Genomic DNA, 27,142 nt, shown 5'->3' with positions numbered 1-27,142 from the left:
TGTTAGTAGGGAAGTGGTGTTAGATAAATTGAAGGCAGATAAATCCCCAGGGCCAGATGGTCTGCATCCCAGAGTGCTTAAGGAGGTAGCCCAAGAAATAGTGGATGCATTAGTGATAATTTTTCAAAACTCGTTAGATTCTGGACTAGTTCCTGAGGATTGGAGGGTGGCTAATGTAACCCCACTATTTAAAAAAGGAGGGAGAGAGAAACCGGGGAATTATAGACCGGTTAGCCTAACGTCGGTGGTGGGGAAACTGCTGGAGTCAGTTATCAAAGATGTGATAACAGCACATTTGGAAAGCGGTGAAATCATCGGACAAAGTCAGCATGGATTTGTGAAAGGAAAATCATGTCTGACGAATCTCATAGAATTTTTTGAGGATGTAACTAGTAGAGTGGATAGGGGAGAACCAGTGGATGTAGTATATTTGGATTTTCAAAAGGCTTTTGACAAGGTCCCACACAGGAGATTAGTGTGCAAACTTAAAGCACATGGTATTGGGGGTAAGGTATTGATGTGGATAGAGAATTGGTTAGCAGACAGGAAGCAAAGAGTGGGAATAAACGGGACCTTTTCAGAATGGCAGGCAGTGACTAGTGGGGTACCGCAAGGCTCAGTGCTGGGACCCCAGTTGTTTACAATATATATTAATGACTTGGATGAGGGAATTAAATGCAGCATCTCCAAGTTAGCGGATGACACGAAGCTGGGTGGCAGTGTTAGCTGTGAGGAGGATGCTAAGAGGATGCAGAGTGACTTGGATAGGTTGGGTGAGTGGGCAAATTCATGGCAGATGCAATTTAATGTGGATAAATGTGAAGTTATCCACTTTGGTGGCAAAAATAGGAAAACAGATTATTATCTGAATGGTGGCCGATTAGGAAAAGGGGAGGTGCAACGAGACCTGGGTGTCATTATACACCAGTCATTGAAAGTGGGCATGCAAGTACAGTAGGCGGTGAAAAAGGCGAATGGTATGCTGGCATTTATAGCGAGAGGATTCGAGTACAGGAGTAGGGAGGTACTACTGCAGTTGTACAAGACCTTGGTGAGACCACACCTGGAGTATTGTGTGCAGTTTTGGTCCCCTAATCTGAGGAAAGACATCCTTGCCATAGGGGCTATATTTAAGAGGGAGTTAGATATGGCCCTTGTGGCTACGGGGATCAGGGGGTATGGAGGGAAGGCTGGGGCAGGGTTCTGAGTTGGATGATCAGCCATGATCATAATAAATGGCGGTGCAGGCTCGAAGTGCCGAATGGCCTACTCCTGCACCTATTTTCTATGTTTCTATGTTTCTTCCTCTGTGGAACATATCTGTCCTGTGCCTTGTGAAATATTCCCAGAAACTTCAGCCATCTCTGCTCTGCTGTCATCCCTGCCAGTATCCTCCCATCCACCTGGGCAAGCTCCTCTCTCATGCCTCTGTAATTCCCTTTATTCCATTGCAATACTGATACATGTGACTTATGCTTCTCCCTCTCAAATTGCAGTATGAATTCAATCATATTAAGATCACTACCGCCTAAGGATTCCTTTACATTAAACTTCCTAATTATAGGCATCCGTTAGTTTCGTGAGCTCATGGATTTGCGCCTTGGAAGGTATCCAGGGCGCAGGCCTGGGCAGGGTTGTATGGAAGACCGGAAGTTGCCCATGCTGCAAGTCTCCCCTCTCCACGCCACCGATATTGTCCAAGGGAAGGGCATTAGGACCCATACAGCTTGGCACCGCTGTCATCGCAGAGCAATGTGTGGTTAAGTGCCTTGCTCAAGGACACAACACACTACCTCAGCCATGGCTCGAACTAGCAACCTTCAGATCACTAGACGAACGCCTTAACCACTTGGCCATGCTCCAACACTCCCTAATAAGATCTGCGTTATTACACAACATCCAATCTAAGATAGCCTTTCCCCAAGTAGGCTCAAGCACAAGATGTTCTAAAAAGCCATCTCATAGGTATTCAACAAATTCCCTCTCTCGCAATCTGACACCAACGTGATTTTCCCAATCCCTTTGCATATTGAAGTCCCCTATTACAATTGTGTCATTATCATTATTACATGCCTTTTCCAGCTCCCTTTGCAATCTCAACCCCACATCTTGGCTACTGTTTGGAAGCCTTTATGTGATTCCCAGAATGTTTTTTGTACCCTTGCAGTTTCTTACTTCACCCACAAAGATTGAACATTCTCTGACCCTCTGTCACCTCTTTCTATAGATGTAATTCCATCTCTTACCAACAGAGCCACACTATTGCCTTTCTGCCTGTCCTTTCAATACAAGGTATCTTGCCCAGGTGGATTGGAGAAGGATACTGGCGGGGATGACAGCAGAGCAGAGGTGGCTGAAGCTTTCAACTGTGGCCGCCTTTCAGCCATGACTCAGTGATGCCCACAACATCACACCAACCAATCTCTCATTGTGCCACGAGTTCATCCACCTTATTCCGAATGCTACGCATATTTAAATACAGCATCTCTGTCCTGCATTCTTTGCCCTTTTGAATTTTGCCTCTATGATACAATTTAACTCCCTGCTCTGTCTGCATTTGTGTCCACTCATTGGCTTGTCCTTCCTTACATTCATTTTACACCCATTATCTATTTGTAAATCTGATGGCTCATCCTCAGCTCTATCACAAACAAGAGAAGATCTGCCCAAGCTGTAAATCCAAACAACACACACAAACTGCTGGAGGAACTCAGCAGGACAGGCAGCATCTATGGAAAAGAGTACAGTTGACGTTTTGGGCCGAAACCCTTCAGCAGGCCCGAAACGTCGACTGTGCTCTTTTCCATAGATACTGCTTGGCCTGCTGAGTTAGAAACATAGAAAATCCTACAACACTGTACAGGCCCTTTGGCCCACAATGCTGTGCTGAACGTACTTTCATTAGAAATTACCTCAGGTTACCCATAGCCCTCTATTTTTCTAAGCTCCATGTACCTATCCAGGAGTCTCTTAAAAGACCCTGTCCTATCTGCCTCCACCACTGTCACCAGCAGCCCATTCCACGCACTCACCACTCTCTGTGTTTTAAAAAAAACTTATCCCTGACATGTCCTCTGTACCTACTTCCAAGCATCTTAAAACTATGCCCTCTCTTGTTAGCCATTTCAGCCCTGGGAAAAAGCCTCTGACTATCCACACAGTCAATGCCTCTCATCACCTTATACAGCTCTATCATGTCACCTCTTATCCTCCGTCACTCCAAGGAGAAAAGACCAAGTTCACTCAACCTATTCTCATAAGGCATGCTCGCCAATCCAGGCAACATCCTTGTAAATCTCCTCTGCACCCTTTCTATGGTTTCCACATCCTTCCTGTAGTGAGGTGACCAGAACTGAGCACAGTATTCCAAGTGGGGTCTGACCAGGGTCCTATATAGCTGTAACATTACCTCGTGGGTCTTGAACTCAATCCCATGGTTGATGAAGGCCAATACACCATATGCCTTCTGAACCACACAGTCGACCTGCGCAGCAGCTTTGAGTGTCCTATGGACTGGGACCCCAAGATCCCTCTGATCCTCCACACTGCCAAGAGTCTTACCATTAATAATATATTCTGACATGATTTTTGACCAACCAAAATGAACCACCTCATACTTACCTGGGTTGAACTCCATCTGCCACTTCTCAGCCCAGTTTTGCATTCTTTCGATGTCCCGCTGTAACATCTGACAGCCCTCCACACTGTCCACAACACCCTCAACCTTTGTATCATCAGCAAATTTACTAACCCATCCCTCCACTTCCTCATCCAGATCATTTGTAAAAATCTTGAAGAGAAGGGGTCCCAGAACAGATCCTTGAGGCACACCACTGGTCACTGACCTCCATGCAGAATATGACCCGTCCACAACCACTCTTTGCCTTCAGTGGGCAAGCCGGTTCTGGATCCACAAAGCAATGTCCCCTTGGATCCCATGTCTCCTTACTTTCTCAATAAGCCTTGCATGGGGTACCTTGTCAAATGCCTTGCAGAAATCCATATAGACTACGTCTACGGCTCTACCTTCATCAATATGTTTAGTCACATCCTCAAAAAATACAGTTAGGCTTGTAAGGCATGACCTGCCTTTGACAAAGCCATGCTGACTATTCCTAATCATATTATGCCTCTCCAAATGTTCATAAATCCTACCTCTCAGGATCTTTTCCATCAACTTACCAACCACTGAAGTAAGACTTACTAGTCTATAATTTTCTGGGCTATCTCTACTCCCTTTCTTGAATAAGGGAACGACATCCGCAACCCTCCAATCCTCCGGAACCTCTCCTGTCCCCATTTATGATGCAGAGATCATTGCCAGAGGCTCAGCAATACTCCTACCTCGCTTCTGAGTTCCTCCAGCATTTTGTGTGTGTTGCTCTGCTCTATCATCCTGGATCCCATCCCCCAGCCATATTAGTTTAAACCACTCCCAACAGCTCTAATAAATCTGCTCGCAAGAATATTGGTCCCCGTCAGATTGAAGTGCAACCTGTACAGGTCCATCTATCCCAGAAGAGGTCCTAATTATCCAGAAATCTAAATCCCTGCCCTCGTCCCAATTCTTCAGCCACACATTTATCTCCCACCTCATTTTATTCCTATCCTCACTGCTTTGTAACATAGGGAGCAATCCTGAGATTACTGCACTTGTGGACCTGCTTCTTAGCTTCCTTCCTAATCCCCTGTATTTTTTTTCAGGACCTACTCCCTCTTTCTTCCTACATCATTGGTACCAAAATGTACCATGACTTCTGGCTGCTCACCCTCCACTTTCAGGACACTGTGGACGCATCCAGAAACATCTTGGACCCAGGCACCTGGGAGGCAATCTACCATCCATGTTTCCTTTTTGCATCCACAGAATCACCTATCTGTTCCCCTGTCTATAGAGTCCTGTATATCTTCTGCCATTCTCTTCACTTTCCTACCTTTCTGAGCCACGACGGCCAGACTGAGTGCCGGAGGCAAAGCCACTGTTGCTTCCTCCAGGTAGACCATCCCCCTCCACCTCACAAAAGTACTCAAAATAGATTACTTGTTGAGAACAGATCCCAGCAGAACACCACTGCTCACCGACCTCCATGCAGAATGCGAACCCTCTACAACCACCCTTTACATTCTGTGGACAAGCCGGGTCAGGTCACAGATCTCTCAGTGGGTGAGCATCTGGGGGACAGTGACCACCGCTCCCTGGCCTTTATAATTATCATGGAAAAGGATAGAATCAGAGAGGACAGGGAAATTTTTAATTGGGGAAGGGCAAATTATGAGGCTATAAGGCTAGAACTTGCAGGTGTGAATTGGGATGATATTTTTGCAGAGAAATGTACTGTGGACATGTGCTCGATGCTTAGGGATCACTTGCTGGATGTTAGGGATAAATTTGTCCTGGTGAGGAAGATAAAGAATGGTAGGGTGAAGGAACCATGGGTGACAAGTGAGGTGGAAAATCTAGTCAGGTGGAAGAAGGCAGCATACATGAGGTTTAGGAAGCAAGGATCAGATTGGTCTATTGAGGAATATAGGGTAGCAGGAAAGGAGTGTAAGGGGCTGAGGAGAGCAAGAAGGGGGCATGAGAAGGCCTTGGCGAGTAGGATAAAGGAAAACCCCAAGGCATTCTTCAATTATGTGAAGAAAAAAAGGATGACAGGAGTGAAGGTAGGACCGATTAGAGATAAAGATGGGAAGATGTGCCTGGAGGCTGTGGAAGTGAGCGAGGTCCTCAATGAATACTTCTCTTCGGTATTCACCAATGAGAGGGAACTTGATAAAGGTGAGGACAATATGAGTGAGGTTGATGTTCTGGAGCATGCTGATATTAAGGGAGGGGAGGTGTTGGAGTTGTTAAAATACATTAGGACGGAGAAGTCCCCAGAGCCTGACGGAATATTCCCCAGGCTGCTCCTAGAGGCAAGGGAAGAGATTGCTGAGCCTCTGGCTAGGATTTTCATGTCCTCGTTGTCCATGGGAATGGAACCAGAGGATTGGAAGGAGGCGAATGTTGTCCCCTTGTTCAAAAAAAGGTAGTTGGGATAGTCCGGGTAATTATAGACCAGTGAGCCTTACGTCTGTGGTGGGAAAGCTGTTGGAAAAGATTCTTAGAGATAGGATCTCTGGGCATTTAGAGAATCATGGTCTGATCACGGACAGTCAGCATGGCTTTGTGAAGGGCAGATCGTGTCTAACAAGCCTGATAGAGTTCTTTGAGGAAGTGACCAGGCATATAGATGAGGGTAGTGCAGTGGATGTGATCTACATGGATTTTAGTAAGGCATTTGACAAGGTTCCACATGGTAGGCTTGTTCAGAAAGTCAGAAGGCATGGGATCCAGGGAAGTTTGGCCAGGTGGATTCAGAATTGGCTTGCCTGCAGAAAGCAGAGGGTCATGGTGGAGGGAGTACATTCAGATTGGAGGGTTGTGACTAGAGATGTCCCACAAGGATCGGTCTGAAGCCTCCACTTTTCGTGATTGTTATTAACGACCTGAATATGGGGGTAGAAGGGTGGGTTGGCAAGTTTGCAGACAACACAAAGGTTGGTGGTGTTGTAGATAGTGTAGAGGATTGTCAAAGATTGCAGAGAGACATTGATAGGATGCAGAAGTGGGCTGAGAAGTGGCAGATGGAGTTCAACCCGGAGAAGTGTGAGGTGGTACACTTTGGAAGGACAAACTCCAAGGCAGAGTACAAAGTAAATGGCACGATACATGGTAGTGTGGAGGAACAGAGGGATCTGGGAGTACATGTCCACAGATCCCTGAAAGTTGCCTCACAGGTGGATAGGGTAGTTGAGAAAGCTTATGGGGTGTTAGCTTTCATAAGGCAAGGGATAGAGTTTAACAGTCACATGGTAATGATACAGCTCTATAAAACTCTGGTTAGGCCACACTTGGAGTACTGTGTCCTGGTTCTGGTTGCCTCACTATAGGAAGGATGTAGAAGCATTGGAAAGGGTACAGAGGAGATTTACCAGGATGCTGCCTGGTTTAGAGAGTAGGGATTATGATCAGAGATTAAGGGAGCTAAGGCTCTTTGGAGAGAAGGAGGATGAGAGGATACATTATAGAGGTATACAAGTTATTGAGAGGAATAGATAGAGTGGACAACCAGCGCCTCTTCCCCAGGGCACCACTGCTCAATACAGGAGGACGTGGCTTTCAGGTAAGGGGTGGGAAGTTCAAGGGGGATATTAGAGGAAGGTTTTTTTAGTCAGAGAGTGGTTGGTGCGTGGAATGCACTGCTTGAGTCAGTGGTGGAGGCAGATACACTAGTGAAATTTAAGAGACTGCGAGACAGGTATATGGAGGAATTTAAGGTGGGGTTATATGTGAGGTATGGGTTAAGGGTCGGCACAACATTGTGGGCTGAATGGCCTGTACTGTGCTGTTCTATTCTGGATCCACAGAGCATCGTCTCCTTGGGTTCCATGCCGCCTTACTTTCTGAATGAGCCTTGCAAGGGGAGCCTTATCAAATGCCTTACTGAAATCCATAAACACTACCTTCATCAATGTGTTTTGTTACATCCTCAAAGAATTCATTTAGGCTTGTAAGGCACGACCTGCCCTTGACAAAGCAATGCTGACTATCCCTGATCAGATGATGTCTCTCCAAATGCTCATAAATCCTGCCTCTCAGGAGCTTCTCCAACAACTTGGCCACTACTAAAGTAAGACGGGTTACTGGTCTATAATTTCCTGGGTTCTCTGTACTACTTTTTTTGAACAACATTTGCATCCCTCCAATCCTCTGGTACTTCTCCCGTCCCTACTGATGATGCAAAGATCATCACCAGGGGCTCAGCAATCTCCTCCCTCACTTCTCATAGTAGCCTGGGGTACATCTTGTCCGGACCCAGTGAATTATCTTAGATAATGCTTTTCAGAATCTCCAGCATATCCTCTTTCTTAATGTGTATCCATACTGGCTTAGTCGACAATTCCTCCATGACTTCCTCCTTCTCTGCAGCTGTGACACTATCCTTAATTAGCAATGCCACACTCCCACCTCTTGTGCCTCCCTCCCTATGCTTTTTGAAACATCGAGAGCCTGGCACACTCATCAGCCATTCCTACCCCTGAGCCATCCAAGTCTCTGTAATGGCCACAGTGTCATAGTTCGACATAGTCATCCACACTCTAAATTTATCCGCCTTGTTTATGATACTCACTGCTTTAAAATAGACACATCTGAAACCATCTGGCTGAGTGCATCTTTGCGCTATCATCTGCCTATCCTTCCTCACAAACTCACTATAATCTGTCTCTCCTGGTGTGCCAATCGCCCCCATCCTCTGCCTCTTCATTTCAATTACCAGCACCCTGCAAATCTAGTTTAAACCCTCCCTCGCAGGATATCAGTTCCCCTCCAGTTCAGGTGCAACCTGTCCCACTTGTACAAGTCACCCCTTCCCCGGAAAAGGTTCCAATGATCCAAGAACATGAAACCCTGCCCCCTGCACCATCTCCTCAGCCACTCATTCGTCAGGGTATCTTCCTGTTCTGACCTTCCCCAGCTCGTTGCACTGGGAGTAATCTGGAGATTACCACCTTGGAGGTCCTGCTCTTCAACCTTCATCCTAACTCCCTAAACTTACTGAGCAGGACCTCTACCCCTCTCTTGCCTATGTCATCGGTACCAATATATAGCATGAACTCTGGCAGCTCACCCTCCCGTTGAAGAATATTCTGCAACCACTCAGAGACATCCTGGACCCTAGCACCTGGGAGGCAACGCACTATCCTGGTGTCTCTTTTGCTGCTGCAGTATCTCCTGTTGAGTCCCCTGTGACGATTGCTCCAACTGACTTCACCCATTAAATATAAATAAATAAGATAGCTTATGTACATTGATTGTATGTCCGTGAAGTGACGCTAGGCACAGGAGTGTCTGTACGTAAGGTGACAGGAAATGATAAAGTGGTGGTGGTTGGGCCTGTGGTGGGTTAGGTCAGTGGGTGAAGGTGTTGATCAGCCTTACTGTTTGGGGAATGTAACTGTTTTTGAGTTTAATGGTTCTAGCATTTATGCTGCATAGCCCCCCCCCCCACCCCGATGGGAGTGGGACAAACAGCCCATGAACAGGGTGGGAGGGATGCTTTATGATGCTACTAGCCTTTTACAGACACCTTTCTTTCTGTATGTCCTTGATGGCAGGTAGACTGGTGCTGGTGATGCATTGGGCAGTTTTGACTTCCTGTTCACTGCAGTGCGGATTCTGTACCAAGCAATGAGGCAGCTTGTCAGGAGTCTCCCTACTGCCCGTCTTGAGAATGACGTACATCAGTATAGATGTGCAAAGTCCAGCTCTCTTCAGCCACCTCAGAAAGTAGAGGTGTTGGTGAGCTTTTTCTGATTGTGTAGAATGTGTTCTGGGACCGTGAGAGGTTGTGCAAGATGTGCTCTCCCAAGAGGTTGAAATTGCTCGCAGTTTCCAATGCTGAAGTAAAGAGGGGTCTGACTGGTGTGAGTTCTGCTGAAGGCGCTCACCATCTCCTTTGTCTTGTAGACATTACAGAAGAAGCTTTTTGCCTGGTACCAGGCTTCGAGTCCTTCCTCCTCCTCTCTGTAGGCCATCTCATTGTTGGTGATGAGCCCCATGTGAACTTGACATTGTGATTACTGTGCAGTCATGTGTGAGCAGAGTGTACGGCAACGGGCTCAGCACACAGCCCTGGGGGTCGCCAGGATCAAGGATGATGGGGAGGGGGGTGTGGTTGTGCATCCTAACTATCTGAGGTCTGTTGGTTAGGAAGTCCAACACCCAGTAGTACTGTGGTGAAAATCTCATTTTACTTGATCTGGATATGAAGGTGATTATGAAGAATTCTGAAGCAAAGAAACCTCATTTCTCGGAGTTGCTCCCTCAGATTCACCTCCTTTAACTGCAGATTGGGCAGATTCAGCAAGCTTTTTTGAGATCAATTCCCTGTAACTTTATCCTGAACATCTTTGAGGATGAAGAAGCCGTTGTTACTCTGCTTAATTTCTTTCTTCCAAGTACATAGGGGAATTAAAGATGGGCTTCTGTGTAATACCTCTTCAATTCCTTTATGTTTTCTACAGTCAGCAGCTTCATTTTTAACTTTGATTTCTTCATGCCTGCCTTCTCATCTTTCTGTGGTGGAACTTTTCTTGTTCAGCATTCTTATCTTTACAGGCTTCCCTGTCAATATTGACTGCTCTAAGCCGAGCTTTAAGATTTGTGCAAAAATGTTTTTTTTTATCATGGTGCTCAGTACATGTACTACTATTACATAGAAACATAGAAAAGCTACAGCACAATACAGGCCATTCGGCCCACAATACTGTGCTGAGCATGTACTTACTTTAGAAGTTACCTGGGGTTACCCATAGCCCTCTAAGCTTTAGCCATTTCAGTCCTGGGAAAAAGCCTCTGACTATCCACATGATCAATGCCTCTCATCATCTTATACACCTCTATCAGGTCACCTCTCATCCTCGGTTGCTCCAAGTAGAAAAAGCCGAGTTCACTCAACCTATTCTTATAAGGCATGCTCCCCAATCCAGGCAACATCCTTGTAAATCTCCTCTGCACTCTTTCTATGGTTTCCACATACTTCATATAGTGAGGCGACCAGAACTGAGCACAACACTCCAAGTGGGGTCTGACCAGAGTCCTATATAGCTGCAACATTACCTCTCGGCTCCTAAACTCAGTCCCACGATTGATGAAGGCCAATGCACCGTGTGCCTTCTTAACCACACAGTCAACCTGCACAGCAGCTTTGAGTGTCCTATGGACTCGGACCCCAACATCCCACTGATCCTACACACTGCCAAGGGTGTTACCATTAATACTATATTCTGCCATCATATTTGACCTACGAAAATGAACCACCACACACTTATCTGGGTTGAACTCCATCTGCCACTTCTCAGCCCAGTTTTACATCCTATCGATGTCCCACTGTAATCTCTGACAGCCCTCCACACTATCCACAACACCCCCAACCTTTGTGTCATCAGCAAATTTACTAACCCATCCCTCCACTTCCTCATCCAGGCCATTTGTAAAAATCACAAAGAGCAGGGGTCCCAGGACAGATCCTTGAGGCGCACCACTGGTCACCGACCTCCATGCAGAATATGACCTGTCTACAACCACTCATTGCCTTCTGTGGGCAGCCAATTTTGGATCCACAAAAAGCAATGTCCCTTTAGATCCCATGCCTCATTATTTTCTCAATAAGCCTTGCATAGGGAACCTTATCAAATGCCTTGCTGAAATCCATATACACTACATCTACTGCTCTGCCTTCATCAACATGTTTAGTAACATTCTCAAAAAATTCAATCAGGCTTGTAAGGCACAACCTGCCTTTGACAAGCCAAGCTGATTATTCCTCGTCAACCACTGAAGTAAGACTCACTGGTCTATAATTTCCTAGGCTATCTCTACTCCCTTTCTTGAAAGAGGAACAAAATTTGCAACCCTCCAATCCACTGGAACCTCCCCGTCCCCATTGATAATTGAAAGATCATTGCCAGATGCTCAGCAATCTCCTCTCTTGCCTCCCATAGTAGCCTGGGGTACATCTTGTCCAGTCCTGGAGACTTATCCAACTTGATGCTTTTCAGAAGCTCCAGCACATCCTCTTTCTTAATGTCTATATGCTCAAGCTTTTCAGTCCACCGTAAGTCATCCCTACAATAGCCAAGATCCTTTTCCATAGTGAATACTGAAGCAAAGTATTCATTAAGTATCTCTACTATCTCCTCTGGGTCCATACACACTTTTCCACTGTCACACTTGATTGGTCCTATTCTCTCACATCTTATCCTCTTGGTCTTCACATACTTGTAGAATGTCTTCGGGTTTTCCTTAATCCTGCTCGCCAAGGCCTTCTCGTGGCCCCTTCTGGCTCTCCTAATTTCATTCTTAAGCTCCTTCCTGCTAGCTTTATAATCTTCTAGATCTCTATCATTACCTAGTCTTTTGAACTTTTCGTAAGCTCTTCTTTTCTTCTTGCCTAGATTTACAACAGCCTTTGTACACCATGGTTCCTGTACCGTACCATCCTTTCCCTGTCTTATTGGAATGTACCTATGCAGAGCGTCACACAAATATCCCCTGAACATTTGCCACATTTCTGCCACACATTTCCCTGAGAACACCTGTTCCCAATTTATGCTTCCAAGTTCCTGCCTGATAACTTCATATTTTCCCTTACTCCAATTAAATGCTCTCCTAACTTGTCTGTTCCTATTCCTCTCCAATGCTATGGTAAAGGAGATAGAATTGTGATCACTATCTCCAAAATGCTCTCTAACTGACGGATATGACACCTAACCAGATTAATTTCCCAATACCCGATCAAGTACAGACTCTCCTCTTGTTGGCTTATCTACATATTGTGTCAGGAAACCTTCCTGAACACACTTAACAAACTCCACCCCATCTAAACCCATTGCTGTAGGGATGCCAATCAATATTTAGGAATTTTAAATCTCCCACCATGAAACCTCTGTTATTATTACACTTTTCCAGACTCTGTCCCCCTATCTGCTCCTCAATGTCCCTGTTACTATTTGGTGGGCTATAAAAACACCCAGTAGAGTTATTGACCGCTTCCTGTTTCTAACTTCCACCCACAGAGACTAAGTAGGCAATCCCTCCATGACTTCCTCCTTTTCTGCAGCCGTGACACTATCTCTGATCAGCAGTGCTACGCCCCCACCTCTTTTGCCTCCCTCTCTGTCCTTTCTGAAACATTTGAAGCCTGGCACTGTAAGTAACCATTCCTGCCCCTGAGCCACCCGAGTCTCTCATGGCCACAACATCATAGTTCCAGGTACTGAACCACACTCTCAGCTCATCCGCTTTGTTCATGATGCTTCTTGCATTAAAATAGACACATCTCAAACCATCGGTCTGAGCGTTACCCTTCACTTATCATCTGCCTATCCAACCTCTCGTAACGTCTCCAAGCTTTCTCTATTTGTGAGCCAACTGCCCCTTCCCCAGTCTCTTCAGCTCAGTTCCCACCCCACAGCAATTCTAATTTAAACTCTCCCCGATAGCCTTAGCAAACCTCCCTGCAATGATATTGGTCCCCCTCGGATTCAAGGCAACCCGTCCTTTTTGTACAGGTCACTCCTGCCCCAAAAGAGGTCCCAATGATCCAGAAATCTGAATCTCTGCTCCCTGCTCCAATCTCTCAGCCATGCATTGATCCTCCACCTCACTCTATTCCTATACTCACTGTTGCATGGCACAGGCAGTAATCTGGAGATTACTACCTTTGACATCCTGCTTCTCAGCTTCTTTCCTAATTCCCGGTAGTCTGTTTTCAGGACTTTCTTCCCTTTTCCTACTTATGTCATTGGTACTTCTGGCTGTTCACCTTCCCACTTCAGGATATCGTGAACACAATCAGAAACATCCTGAACTTTGGCACCTGAGAGGCAAACTACCATCCGTGTTTCTTTCCTGCGTCCACAGAATCGCCTGTCTGACCCCCTAACTATAGAGTTCCCTATCACTGCTGCCATCCTCTTCCTTTCCCTATCCTTCTGAGCCACAGGGCCAGACTCTGTGCCTGAGGTGTGACCACTGTTGCTTCCCCCAGGTAGGTCCCCCCCCTCCCCAAACAGTACTCAAACAGGAGTACTTATTGTTAAGGGGGACAGCCACAGGGCTAGTATCTGACTCTTGCCCTTCCCTCTCCCGACTGTTACCCACTTATCTGTCTCCCGAGGCCCCGGTGTGACTACTTGCCTATATCTCCTATCTATTGCCTCCTACCATCCCTGACAAAATGAAGGTCGTCGAGCTGCATCTCCAGTTCCCTAACCCAGTCCCTAAGGAGCTGCGGTTCGACTCACCTGGCGCAGATGTGGCCGTCCGGGAGGCTGGGAATCTCCCCGACATCCCACATCTGGCACCCAGTGCAGAACACCGACCTCACACATATTCTTCCTATTCCTCACAAGTAGCTTACCTCGCCTCAACCTGTTATCGCTGAAGCCCCATTGATTTCAGTTTTACCAGCAAAGCCACCTCACTCCTTCTGCCCACCTGCCTGTTCTTTTGATATAATGGGTATCCTCGCATTTTAAGCCTACAATAGTGATTTTCTGTCAACTGCAACTCTGTGACACTCACAAATGTCATAACTGCTGACACGATGAACAAGATGTAATAACGACTTTTATCAAGTATGCTGATAACAATTTAATCCAATATGGGCCTAAATCTCCTTTGCCAAATTGCTCAGAATTGGAAGTACCCAGCAAATCTTTATGTAAACTAAGGATTTAGGCTGCTGGCAGAGGCAATTAATTGCTGATTGATCAGATGCTTTCCTCACAAGTGGAAGTTTAAAATCTGGAAACTCTTGAGAATCAGAATCAGGTTTATTATCACCGGCATGTGAAGTGAAATTTGTTAACTTAGCAACAGCAGTTCAATGCAATACATAATCTAGCAGAGAAAAAAAAATTAATAAATACACTAATAATAAATTAAGTAAATCAATTATGTATATCGAATAGGTTTTTAAAATGTGCAACAACAGAAGTACTATATATTTTTTTAAAAGTGAGGTAATGTCCTAAGATTCAATGTCCATTTAGGAATTGGATGGCAGAGAGGAAGAAGCTGTTCCTGAATCACTCAGTGTGTGCCTTCATGCTTCTGAATCTCCTACCTGATGGTAACAGTGAGAAAAGGGCATGCTCTGGGTGCTGGAGGTCCTTAATAATGGACGCTGCCTTTCTGAGACACCGCTCCCTAAAGATGTTCTGGGTACTTTGTTGGCTAGTACCCAAGATGGAGCTGACTAGATTTACAACCTCCTGCAGCTTCTTTCGGTCCTGTGCAGTAGACCCCCAAACCAGACAGTGATGCAGCCTGTCAGAATGCTCTCCACAGTACATCTACAGAAGTTTTTGAGTGTATTTGTTGACATGCCAAATCTCTTCAAACTCCTAATGAAGTTTAGCCACTGTGTTGCCTTTTTTATAACTACGTCTCTCACCTGGTCTGCAGCAGCAGACACGCCTGAGGCCTGAGTCCTGGTTCTCGCTAAAGCTGAGGTGACACAACTCCCATGTCAACTGTCCCTCCACCAGACAATGGTAACAGGCTTGTGGCAACTTACGTTATCACTGACCATCAGAGACTTGCGATCGCAAGTGAAATGTCCTAGACAATACTGCACCAACTCGCATGCTTCAGAGTAGCGGGCAACAACACAGTCTGTAGCCAAGTTAGCTCCGCTGTACCCAAACTGGCTCCTCCGATATCCCGACCAGCTCATTTCACACCTCAGCTGACCCATTCACCATCTCGGTCGACCCTTCAGCCGGCTATGCTGCTGACACCAGTTTAGCTACTCCGATCAACGAGCAGCTCACTGATGGAGTAGCCCTGAAGTACCGAATGTTACATAGAATAGTACAGCACAGTACAGGCCCTTCAGCCCACAATGTTGTGCCGACCCTCAAACCCTGCCTCCCATATAAACACCCGCCTTAAATTCCCCCATATACCTGTCTGGTAGTCTCTTAAATTTCACTAGTGTATCTGCCTCCACCACTGACTCAGGCAGTGCATTCCACGCACCAACCACTCTCTGAGTAAAAAACCTTCCTCTAATATCCCCCTTGAGCTTCCCACCCCTTACCTTAACTACATTGATATGTTGGGGCCAGGTTAGATCCTCAGAGATTTTGACATCCAGGTACTTGAAGCTGCTCACTCTCTCCACTTCTGATCCCTCTATGAGGATTGATATGTGCTCCTGCCTCGCAGTGGTCCTGACCCAAGAACCCAGCCTGTCTAAGTGTATCCTGTTGCAGAATCACAGTGTCCTCCTCATTACAGCATGCTCTTCCAGCTATTTTCCATATCATCAGAGAATTTGGAAACTTGACATTTTGTTCCCTTCCCCAGATTTTTAATGTAAATAATAAACAATGGAGAGTGCAGAATCAAATCCTTGTGATATTCCATTAGCTGTATTCCTCTGGCCTGAAAAAGACCCATTTATCCCAACTCTTTTTTTGGAAGCCCATTTTCAATCCATGCTAGCACACTTGCTCCAATATCCTGTGCTCTTAATTTATAAAACAGCTTCCTTATGTGACACCTTATCAAATGCCTTTTGTAAATCTAATGTGATACATTTACGGGTTCCCATCTATCAATTCTCTCCTGTCCCATCTTCAAAGTGTTTGAGCAAATTCATCAAATGTGACTTACCTTTCATGAAACCACATTGAGTAAGTTTGGTTATCCTAAATAATTAGTTGTTTCCTCTTTGATTGCTGACTCAAATATCTTGCCAAAGGCTGGACATTGAATTAACTAATCACAACAAGAGAAAATCTGCAGATGCTGGAAATCCAAGCGACACACGCAAAATGCTGCCGGAATTCAGCATGCCAGGCAGCATCTATGAAAAAGAGAACAGTCGACGTTTCAGGCCTGCTGAAGGTTTTCGGCCCAAAATGTCGACCATACGCTTTTTCATAGGTGCTGTCTGGCCTGCTGAGTTCCTCCAGCGGTTTGTGTGTGTTGATTGAATTAACTAGCCTACAGTTTCCTGTTTTCTATCTTCTTCCCTTTTCAAAGGAGGGAGCTATATTGTCTACTTTCCAATCTTCTGGCATCCTGCGGAATTTAGTGAGTTTTGCAAAACTTCCATTAATAGGTCCACTGTCTCTGCAACCAATTCCTTTAAAATCTTGCGTGCAGGCTTCTGACGATTTGTCCAGGTTTAGCCCCGTGAAATTCTCGAATGCATCGTTAATCTCTTCCGATCGGGATTTTTTACAAATTCTTCAGTATTTCTTAAAATTAACCCATCCGTTACCTGGAATATTTTCAGTGTCATCCATGGAGAAGGCGTGCAAAACATTGTTTTAACTTATTTGACATTTTTTTGTTTCATTTATTGATTCACCATCTTTGTTCTCCAGAGGTACCACCTAAACTTAGTTGTCTTTTTCTGTTTTTATGTCCATACAAACTCTTTCCATTTGTCTTGATGTTACCTGAAATTTTACCCTCTGACTTTTTATTTGTTGCTGGATCCTAAAAGCTTCTCAGTCATTCTACCAACCGCTAGGCCTGGCAAATTTGTGTGCCCTGCTTTTCAATTTGACTTCCTTTGTTAACCATAGTTTACGCCTCTTTCTCATGAAATCCCTCTTTCTAATTGAGAGAAATTCCTGCTGGGTTTCATGAATCAACTGTCCCTCAGTGTCCAGCTGGTGATGATCTTTGAATGGCTCATTTTGTGGGAATGAATTACTTAAATTTTGGATTGAAAGTGGTATGAGGTAAAGTTGGTATGAAATAGTCCAGATTTAGAGCTTTAAATTTAACTGGCATTGATGGACCTGAAATAGTAAACTTTCTCCAAAAGTATTATCTATTCTGTTATATATTTGTAACATCTTATTTGCTTTAAAAATGTCCAGCATATTCAGTGTTACGATATTGGCTTTCCCAATGCATATGTAATAATTTTATTTTTTACTGATGCCTGTACTTTTGTTTGGTCAGGTATTTTGGCTCAGGAAGTATCTGATAAATTTGCAAACTATGGCAGTAGCTACATTGCAGCATCGTATGTGAAGTACTTGGAATCGGCTGGAGCAAGAGTTGTACCCATTAGGTCAGTATAGTAAACTTCCATTTATACTTTTTACTCAGTATGAGGTTAATTTATTGTAAAGGACTATTGTAAATCTGTTAAAATGAAAGTCCCCATGTTTAAACATTGATAATCAACCATTTAAATTGTTTTACAAACATATTTAAGGCATATTTCTAAAGCTACACCATCCTCATTGCACCTTGTTTAGCTTTGCTGACCAGGATCTCCAAATCTAGTTTGCATTCAACACGTTTGTTTCAAGCATCTTTCTGCCATTAACTTCATCGATTTGCATCAAATACAGAGAAAATTGTACTGGGCTGTCTGGAAGTGTCAGTATGCTTTGGCTGCCAAAAGAGCATGCCCTCAACTCAGTAATCCTGACCATACTCTTTGGAGTGTAGGAGAAAACAAGAGCACCCGGACAAAATCCAAATGATCACAGTACAAACTCCTTACAGAAAGCGATGGCAATTGAACCCTGATCTTACAGCTGGTTGCTGTAAAGTATTGCACTACTGTGCCAACCCAGCAGTATTTATCCAGGAGTTAATCAATCCTTAAGTGATAAAATCATGCTAATTAATTTCTAAATTTGCTCTTCCAATTTATAATGTACCATTTAAACTGTAGCACAATTCTAGATTTAATCTTTGATGTATCATGCAATGTCATTTGCAGACCAGTGAAATCTGCTAACTAAATTGCATTACTGGAGACAAAAAATGTAGTTAGTACTTTGATGCCAGAGAGTGTTACCATCAACCTGGGTTCAGTGGACCCCTTGCTTAATGGTATTGGTCCATGGCATAAAAAAGGATGGGAACCCCTGACCTAGAGACTCAATATAGCTTTGGTATTCCAGAACTATTAAAAAGAAAAAGGTTTGTGTAAGTAAATCAAATGAAGTAAATAAGTTTGGATCATTAGGCTGTCTTCCAGGAAAGGGGAGGACCTGTACGGAAGGGAAGCATTGCTCCAGAGCTGAAAAGTGACTAATATCCTAGGGGAAAGGTTTCCTAATGCTGCACGGAGGGGAGGGAGTTAAATTAGAGCTGTAGGGGGATGGGAACCAGAGTTCTAAGACAGATAGTGGAGAGATTGTGGATAAGGATGTTGTTAAGACCTCAGACAAAGTCACGAATGAAAAGGTTGCGCATTGTGCGACTACTGTCCTGAGATGCATATATTTCAATGCAAGAAGTAATGTAGGAAAGATTAGGAGAGAGTCCCGAGGAGGTTCACGAGGATGATTCCAGGAATGAAGAGGTTAACATATGAGGAGCGTTTGGCAGTTTTGTGCCTGTACTTACTGGAATTTAGAAGAATGTTGGGGGATCTTATTGAAATCATCCTTACCCACAAGTGACCTATTGGAGGATAGCCAATGTTGTTCTGCTGTTTAAGAAAGGCTCTAAAATTAAACCAGGAAATTATAGGCCTGTGAAGTGTAATGGGAAAGTCATTGGAAGATCTTCTAAGGGACTGGATATTTGAGTACTTGGATAGACATGGACTGTTTAGGGATCGTCAGCATGGCTTTGTACGGTGATAGGTCATGCCTAACCAATCTTGGAGAGATTTTCAAGAAAGTTACGAGGAAAGTTGGTGAAGGCAAGGCAGTGGATGTGGCCTGCATATACTTTAGCAAGGCATTTGATAAGGCCCCACATGGGAGGTTGGTAAAGAAGGTTCATTCGTTTGGAATTCAAAATGAGGTAGTAAATTGGATTAGACATTTGCTTTGTGGGAAAAGCAGGGGAGAGATTCTGGAGGCCTGTGAGTAGTGGAGTGCCTCAGGGATCAGTGCTGGATCTATCGTTGTTTGTCAAGAATGTCAATGATAGTAATGTGGTTAACTGGATCAGCAAATTTGTGGAAGACACCAAGATTGGTGGTGTATTTGACATTGGAATTTGGAATATTGTGTGCAGTTTTGGTCACCAATAAGGTTGAGAGAGTACAGAAAAAATTTAAAAGAATGTTGCCAGAACTGGAGGATCTGAGTAATAAAGAAATATTGAATAGGTTGAGTCTTTATTCCTGGGAATGCTGAAGATTGAGGGGAGAATTGATAGTGGTATACAAATTATGAGGGGTATAGATAGGATAAATCCAAGCAGGTTATTTCACTGATGTTAGCTGGGACTGCAACTAGAGGTCACAAATTAAGAGTGAAAAGTTTAAGGGGAACGTGAGGGGAAACATCTTCAGTCAGAGAGTCATGAGAGTTTAAAATGAGCTGCCAGCACAAGTGGTGCATGCAAGCTCAATTTTGGTGTTTCAGCAAAGTTTGGATAGGTACATGGATGGTAGGGGTATGGTGGGTAATGGTCCTGATGCAGGTTGATGTGACTAGGCAATTTAAATGGTTCAGCATGGACTAAATCTGCAAAAGTGCCTGTTTCTGTGCTGTACTTTTCTATGACTCTGAAATGTCATACATTTCAAAGTAGCTTTATGATTTTATGTATTGTTTATGACACCACTAAGAAAATCCAACTAAAATACAAGAAGTTAATGTGTCAACGTTTTCTTTTCTCTTAGTCTCCAGCAGGGAGTTCCCTTTCAAATAATAAGTTTGCGCTTTCTCTGCAAATCCATGTATCCCTTAAGCAACATCACAAAAGAGCGAATAGACGAGAGTACCTTTCTAACTGTATTTGTTAATCTCCTTTGGTAAAGAAGACAAGACAAGAAATAAGGATCAACTTGAAATTTTCAGGGCCAGTGAGCTTAAATTATAGGGAATAATGAAATTGATCTAAGATAGCAAATGGCTGGAATCACACTTAGTGGGAACATAAGGTCTCCAAATCTTGCTAATGGAGGGCCAAGGCCTTTCATGGTTCAAGTTATTGTGATATTTATTTCAGTGTCTGGCTTTTAAGCTGGTTTATAATTATACTTGTGACATTTTGGTTGTTTGAACACAGTGATTCTATCCACTCATTTGCAATGGTGCTGCACTCTTCGAGATGCCTAATTTTGTCATTGGTAGTTGTGTTTATTTAGTGTACTTAGCCCGAGTTTGCCAAACTTCAGATCAGGATTCAAATTTTAGTTTACTCCAATGAAGCTGTTTATCAGCTGACACTGCTTCCAAATAAAGAAGTTAATATAATCTTTATATTTCTGTTCTCCTATAGCACTAAACTAAGTGAAGCTGAATACCGGAAACTATTTTATTCTATAAATGGGTGAGTACTTTTATTAAGCCATACGAGTTTTGTTTTTATATTTTGATTATAGAAACATAGAAAATAGGTGCAGGAGTAGGCTATTTGGCCCTTCGAGCCTGCACCGCCATTTATTATGATCATGGCTGATCATCCAACTCAGAACCCTGCACCAGCCTTCCCTCCATACCCCCTGATCCCCGTAGCCACAAGGGCCATATCTAACTCCCTCTTAAGTATAGCCAATGAACTGGCCTCAACTGTTTCCTGTGGCAGAGAATTCCACAGATTCACCACTCTCTGTGTGAAGAAGTTTTTCCTAATCTCAGTCCTAAAAGGCTTCCCCTTTATCCTCAAACTGTGGCCCCTTGTTCTGGACTTCCCCAACATCGGGAACAATCTTGCTGCATCTAGCCTGTCTAATCCCTTTAGGATTTTATACGTTTCAATCAGATCCCCCCTCAATCTTCTAAATTCCAACAAGTACAAGCCCAGTTCATCCAGTCTTTCTTCATATGAAAGTCCTGCCATCCCAGGAATCAATCTGGTGAACCTTCTTTGTACTCCCTCTATGGCAAGGATGTCTTTCCTCAGATTAGGGGACCAAAACTGCACACAGTACTCCAGGTGTGGTCTCACCAAGGCCTTGTACAACTGCAGTAGTACCTCCCTGCTCCTGTACTCGAATCCTCTCGCTATAAATGCCAGCATACCATTCGCCTTTTTCACCACCTGCTGTACCTGCATGCCCACTTTCAATGTCTGGTGTATAATGACACCCAGGTCTCGTTGCACCTCCCCTTTTCCTAATCGGCCACCATTCAGATAATAATCTGTTTTCCTATTTTTGCCACCAAAGTGGAAAACTTCACATTTATCCACATTAAATTGCATCTGCCATGAATTTGCCCACTCACCCAACCTATCCAAGTCACTCTGCATCCTCTTAGCATCCTCCTCACAGCTAACACTGCCACCCAGCTTCGTGTCATCCGCAAACTTGGAGGTGCTGCATTTAATTCCCTCATCCAAGTCATTAATATATATTGTAAACAACTGGGGTCCCAGCACTGAGCCTTGTGGTACCCCACTGGTCACTGCCTGCCATTCTGAAAAGGTCCCGTTTATTCCCACTCTTTGCCTCCTGTCTGCTAACCAATTCTCTATCCACATCAATACCTTACCCCCAATACCGTGTGCTTTAAGTTTGCACACTAATCTCCTGTGTGGGACCTTGTCAAAAGCCTTTTGAAAATCCAAATATACCAATCCACTAGTTCTCCCCTATCCACTCTACTAGTTACATCCTCAAAAAATTCTGTGAGATTCGTCAGACATGATTTTCCTTTCACAAATCCATGCTGACTTTGTCCGATGATTTCACCGCTTTCCAAATGTGCTGTTATCACATCTTTGATAACTGACTCCAGCAGTTTCCCCACCACCGACGTTAGGCTAACCGGTCTATAATTCCCCGGTTTCTCTCTCCCTCCTTTTTTAAAAAGTGGGGTTACATTAGCCACCCTCCAATCCTCAGGAACTAGTCCAGAATCCAATGAGTTTTGAAAAATCATCACTAATGCATCCACTATTTCTTGGGCTACTTCCTTAAGCACTCTGGGATGCAGACCATCTGGCCCTGGGGATTTATCTGCCTTCAATCCCTTCAATTTACCTAACACCACTTCCCTACTAACATATATTTTGCTCAGTTCCTCCATCTCACTGGACCCTCTGTCCCCTACTATTTCTGGAAGATTATTTATGTCCTCCTTAGTGAAGACAGATCCAAAGTAATTATTCAGTTGGTCTGCTATGTCCTTGCTCCCCATAATCAATTCACCTGTTTCTGTCTGTAGGGGACCTACATTTGTCTTTACCAGTCTTTTCCTTTTTACATATCTATAAAAGCTTTTACAGTCAGTTTTTATGTTCCCTGCCAGTTTTCTCTCATAATCTTTTTTCCCCTTCCTAATTAAGCCCTTTGTCCTCCTCTGCTGAACTCTGAATTTCTCCCAGTCCTCAGGTGAGCCACTTTCTCTGGCTAATTTGTATGCTTCTTCTTTGGAATTGATACTATCCCTAATTTCTCTTGTCAGCCACGGGTGCACTACCTTCCTTGATTTATTCTTTTGCCAAACTGGGATGAACAATTGTTGTAGTTCATCCATGCAACCTTTAAATGCTTGCCATTGCATATCCACTGTCAATCCTTTAAGTGTCATTTGCCAGTCTATCTTCGCTGATTCACGTCTCATACCTTCAAAGTCACCCCTCTTTAAGTTCAGAACCTTTGTTTCTGAATTAACTATGTCACTCTCCATCTTAATGAAGAATTCCACCATATTATGGTCACTCTTATCCAAGGGGCCTCTCACGACAAGATTGCTAATTAACCCTTCCTCATTGCTCAAAACCCAGTCCAGAATAGCCTGCTCTCTAGCTGGTTCCTCAACATATTGGTTCAAAAAACCATCCCGCATACATTCCAAGAAATCCTCTTCCTCAGCACCTTTACCAATTTGGTTCACCCAATCTATATGTAGATTGAAGTCACCCATTATAACTGCTGTTCCTTTATTGCACACATTTCTAATTTCCTGTTTAGTACCATCTCCGACCTCACTACTACTGTTAGGTGGCCTGTACACAACTCCCACCAGCGTCTTCTGCCCCTTAGTGTTACGCAGCTCTACCCATATCGATTCCACATCTTCCCGGCTTATGTCCTTCCTTTCTATTGCGTTAATCTCTTCTTTAACCAGCAATGGCACCCCACCTCCCCTTCCTTCATATCTATCCCTCCTGAATATTGAATATCCCTGAACGTTGAGCTCCCATCCTTGGTCACCCTGGAGCCATGTCTCTGTGATCCCAACTATATCATAATCATTAATAACAATCTGCACTTTCAATTCATCCACCTTATTACGAAAACTCCTTGCATTGACACACAAAGCCTTCAGGTGCTCTTTTACAACTCTCTACCCCCGCCCTTATACAATTATGTTGAAAAGTGGCCCTTTTTAATGCTTGCCCTGGATTTGTCGGCCTGCCACTTTTACTTTTCTCCTTAGTACTTTTTACTTCTACCCTCACTTTACACCCCTCTATCTCTCTGCACTGGTTCCCATCCCCCTGTTGTGAACTAACCTCCTCACGCCTAGCCTCTTTAATTTGATTCCCACCCCCCAACCATTCTAGTTTAAAGTCACCTCAGTAGCCCTCGCTAATCTCCCTGCCAGGATATTGGTCCCCCTAGGATTCAAGTGCAACCCGTCCTTTTTGTACAGGTCACGCCTGCGCCAAAAGAGGTCCCAATGATCCAAAAACTTGAATCCCTGCCCCCTGCTCCAATCCCTCAGCCACGCATTTATCCTCCACCTCATCGCATTCCTACTCTCACTGTCGCGTGGCACAGGCAGTAATCCCGAGAATACTACCTTTGCGGTCCTTTTTCTGAACTCCCTTCCTAGCTCCCTATATTCTCCTTTCAGGACCTCATCCCTTTTCCTACCTGTGTCATTGGTACCTATATGTACCACGACCTCTGGCTCCTCAGCCTCCCACTTCAGGATATCTTGGACACGATCAGAAATATCCCGGACCCTGGCACCAGGGAGGCAAACTACCATCCGGGTTATGTGAGCAATGTATTACTAAAAGCTTGTATTTTTTAAGCCTTTTCTGAAATCTGCTGGATGTTTTTTTTCAGAAAGAATGAATAACCATACAGTAAGACTCAGTGGACGTTTTACTGTCAGGGAATGGGTAGTGAATGAATGCGTCCCATTTAGGTCCTGTGTTGCATTAAAAATATTTAATTATTGAAATGCTTGGTAAATTAGCTTGCTTGAACTTGACTAGATAGGATGGAGAAATATCTGGGTTGTTATTGCTGTTTGTTGATAGTGAGGATGCTTACCTATGGATACATAGGGCATAGTTCAACCTAAACTTGGGCAGACGCTGGAAGTTAATCCAGACGGGTGTAAGTAATGAACTGGTTAGACATATACAGTAAACAACAAGGACCATTCAAGTGTTGATGTAAGAAAGATCTATTGTGTGCATGATTGTAGTTCGCTGAAAATATCCGCACGGGTGAATTGGGTAAGGAAGAAGGAATTTAGCTTGCTTGTCTTCACAGATGGGGTATTAAATATAAGAGTTGGATCATTATGTTGCAGTAGTGCAAGACATAAGCTGAGCTGCTTTTGGATAACTGCGTGCAGTTCTGCTCACCACAATATGGAATGAAAAAGTGCAGAAAGGATTCAGCAGGATGTTGTCAAGTGTGAGGGGACTTAGTTACGAGGGGAGATCAGGTAGGCTGGGATAGTTCTCACTAGAGCACAGGAAGATGGGAGGTGACCTTTATGAAATCTATAAAATCATGAGGGCATAGTCAGGGTAGATAGCTGCAGTCTTTGTCCAAGGTAGGGGAGCTTAAAACTAAATGATGTAAGTTTAAGGTGAGAGGGGAAATATTTAAAGGGCACCTGAGGGGCAAGTTTTTTCCGGACAGTTTGATGGATAAATGGAACAAGTTGTCAGAGGACTAGCACAGTATTTAGAAAACACTTCTAAATGAATAGGAATATACATGGATATATAAATATAATTAATAATATGATCAAATTCACCCTGCAGTTTGAGAGGGAGAAGCTAAAGTATCAGTATTACAGTGGCGTAAAAGGAATTACAGACGTCTGAGAGAACAGCTGGCTAACATTGATTGGAAAGGAACACTGGGAAGGATGAAAGAGGAGCAGAAATGACTGGAGTTTCTGGGAGCAGTTTGGAAGGTGCAGGATATATACATCCTGAAGAAGAGGACATATTCTAAAGGCAGGATGACACAACTGTGGATGACAAGGAAGGTCAAAGCCAATATAAAAGCAGAAGAGAGAGCATATAATAGAGCAAAAATTAGTGGGAAGTTAGAGGATTGGGAAACTTATAAAACCAACAGAAGGCAACTCAAGAAGCCATGGGGTGGAGGGAAGATGAAGTATGAAGGTAAGCTAACCAACAATATCAAAAAAGATGCCAAAAGATTTTTCAGATATATGAAAAGTAAGAGAGAGGTGAGAGCGAAAATGAAGCTGGAGATATAGTAATGGGGTCAAAGAAATGGTGGATGAATTGAACAAGTACTTTGCATGAGTCTTCAGTGTGGAAGACGCTAGCAATATGCTGGAAGTTCGAGAGTGTTGGGGCGGAAGTTAGTGCAGTTGTTATTACTAGCAAGAAGATGCTTAGGGAAAGGAAAGGTCTGAAGGTAGATAAGACACCTGGACCAGATGAACTAAACCCCAGGGTTCTGAAAGAGGTAGCTGAAGAGATTGTGGAGGTATTAGAAATGATCTTTCAAGAATCACTAGGTTCTGGAATGGTTGTGGAAGACTGGAAAATTGCAAATGTCACTTCACTCTTCCGGGGGGGGGGGGGCGTGGGTGGACACAGAAGAAAGAAAATTTTAAGCCAGCTTGCCTGACTTCAGTGGTTCAGAAGATGTTGGAGCCGATTATTAAGGATGTGGTTTCATCTTTCTTTGTGGCCCATGATAAAATTGGCCAAAATCAGCCTGGTTTCCTTAAAATAAATTCTTGCCTGAGAAATCTGTTAGAATCCTTGAATAAAATATCAAGCAAGATAGAGAAAGGAGAATCAGTGGGTGTTGTGTACTTAGATTTTCAGAAGCCTTTGACAAGGTCCCACACATGAGGCTGCTTAACAAGATAAAATGTTCTTGGTATTACAGGAGAGATACTTGCATGGATAGAGCACTGGCTGATTAGCAGGAGGCAAAGAGTGGGAATAGAGGGAGACTTTTCTGATTGGCTGCTGGTGACCAGTAGTGTTCTGCAGGGTTTCTGTGTTGTGACCTATTTTTACAATATATGTCAATGATTTAGATGATGGAATTGATGACTTTGTTGCAAAGTTTGTGGATGATATGAAGATAGGTGTAGCTACAGTTACTGTTGAAGAAGCAGGGAGGCTACAGAAGAACTTGGACAGATTAAGAGACTGGGCAAAGAAGTGCCAAATGGAATACAGTGTCGGGAAGTGTAATGGTCATGTACTTTTGTAAAAGGAATAAAGCATAGACAATTTTCTAAATGGAGAGAAAATTCAAAAATCTGAGGTGCAAGGGGACTTGAGAGTCCTTGTGCAGGATTCCCTCAAGGTTAATTTTCAGGTCGAGTCAGTGGTGGGGAGGGCAAATGCAATATTAGTATTCATTTCAAGAGGGCTAGAGTATAAAAGCAGGGATGTAATGCTGAGGCTTTAGAAGGCACTGGCGAGGCCTCACTTGGAGTT

The 27,142-nt window shown here is 43.9% G+C and overlaps 1 protein-coding gene across 1 annotated transcript in view; it reads left to right on the top strand.

Annotated features, from left to right (window-relative positions):
• The window catches only part of LOC134354812 (gamma-glutamyl hydrolase-like), a 66,154-nt gene that overhangs the window by 13,207 nt on the left and 25,805 nt on the right, over positions 1 to 27,142 (top strand). Inside the window, exons 2-3 of the mRNA XM_063064120.1 lie at positions 17,540 to 17,651; positions 20,783 to 20,833. Of these exons, the coding sequence (XP_062920190.1) occupies positions 17,540 to 17,651; positions 20,783 to 20,833 (163 nt within the window). The remainder of the gene's footprint in view (positions 1 to 17,539; positions 17,652 to 20,782; positions 20,834 to 27,142) is intronic.

Source organism: Mobula hypostoma, chromosome 1 (genome assembly GCF_963921235.1).
Source record: "Mobula hypostoma chromosome 1, sMobHyp1.1, whole genome shotgun sequence".
In the NCBI taxonomy this organism is placed as follows: Eukaryota; Metazoa; Chordata; class Chondrichthyes; order Myliobatiformes; family Myliobatidae; genus Mobula; species Mobula hypostoma.
The sequence above is the reverse complement of the archived record's forward strand: the minus strand, read 5'-3'. Positions and strand labels throughout refer to the sequence as shown.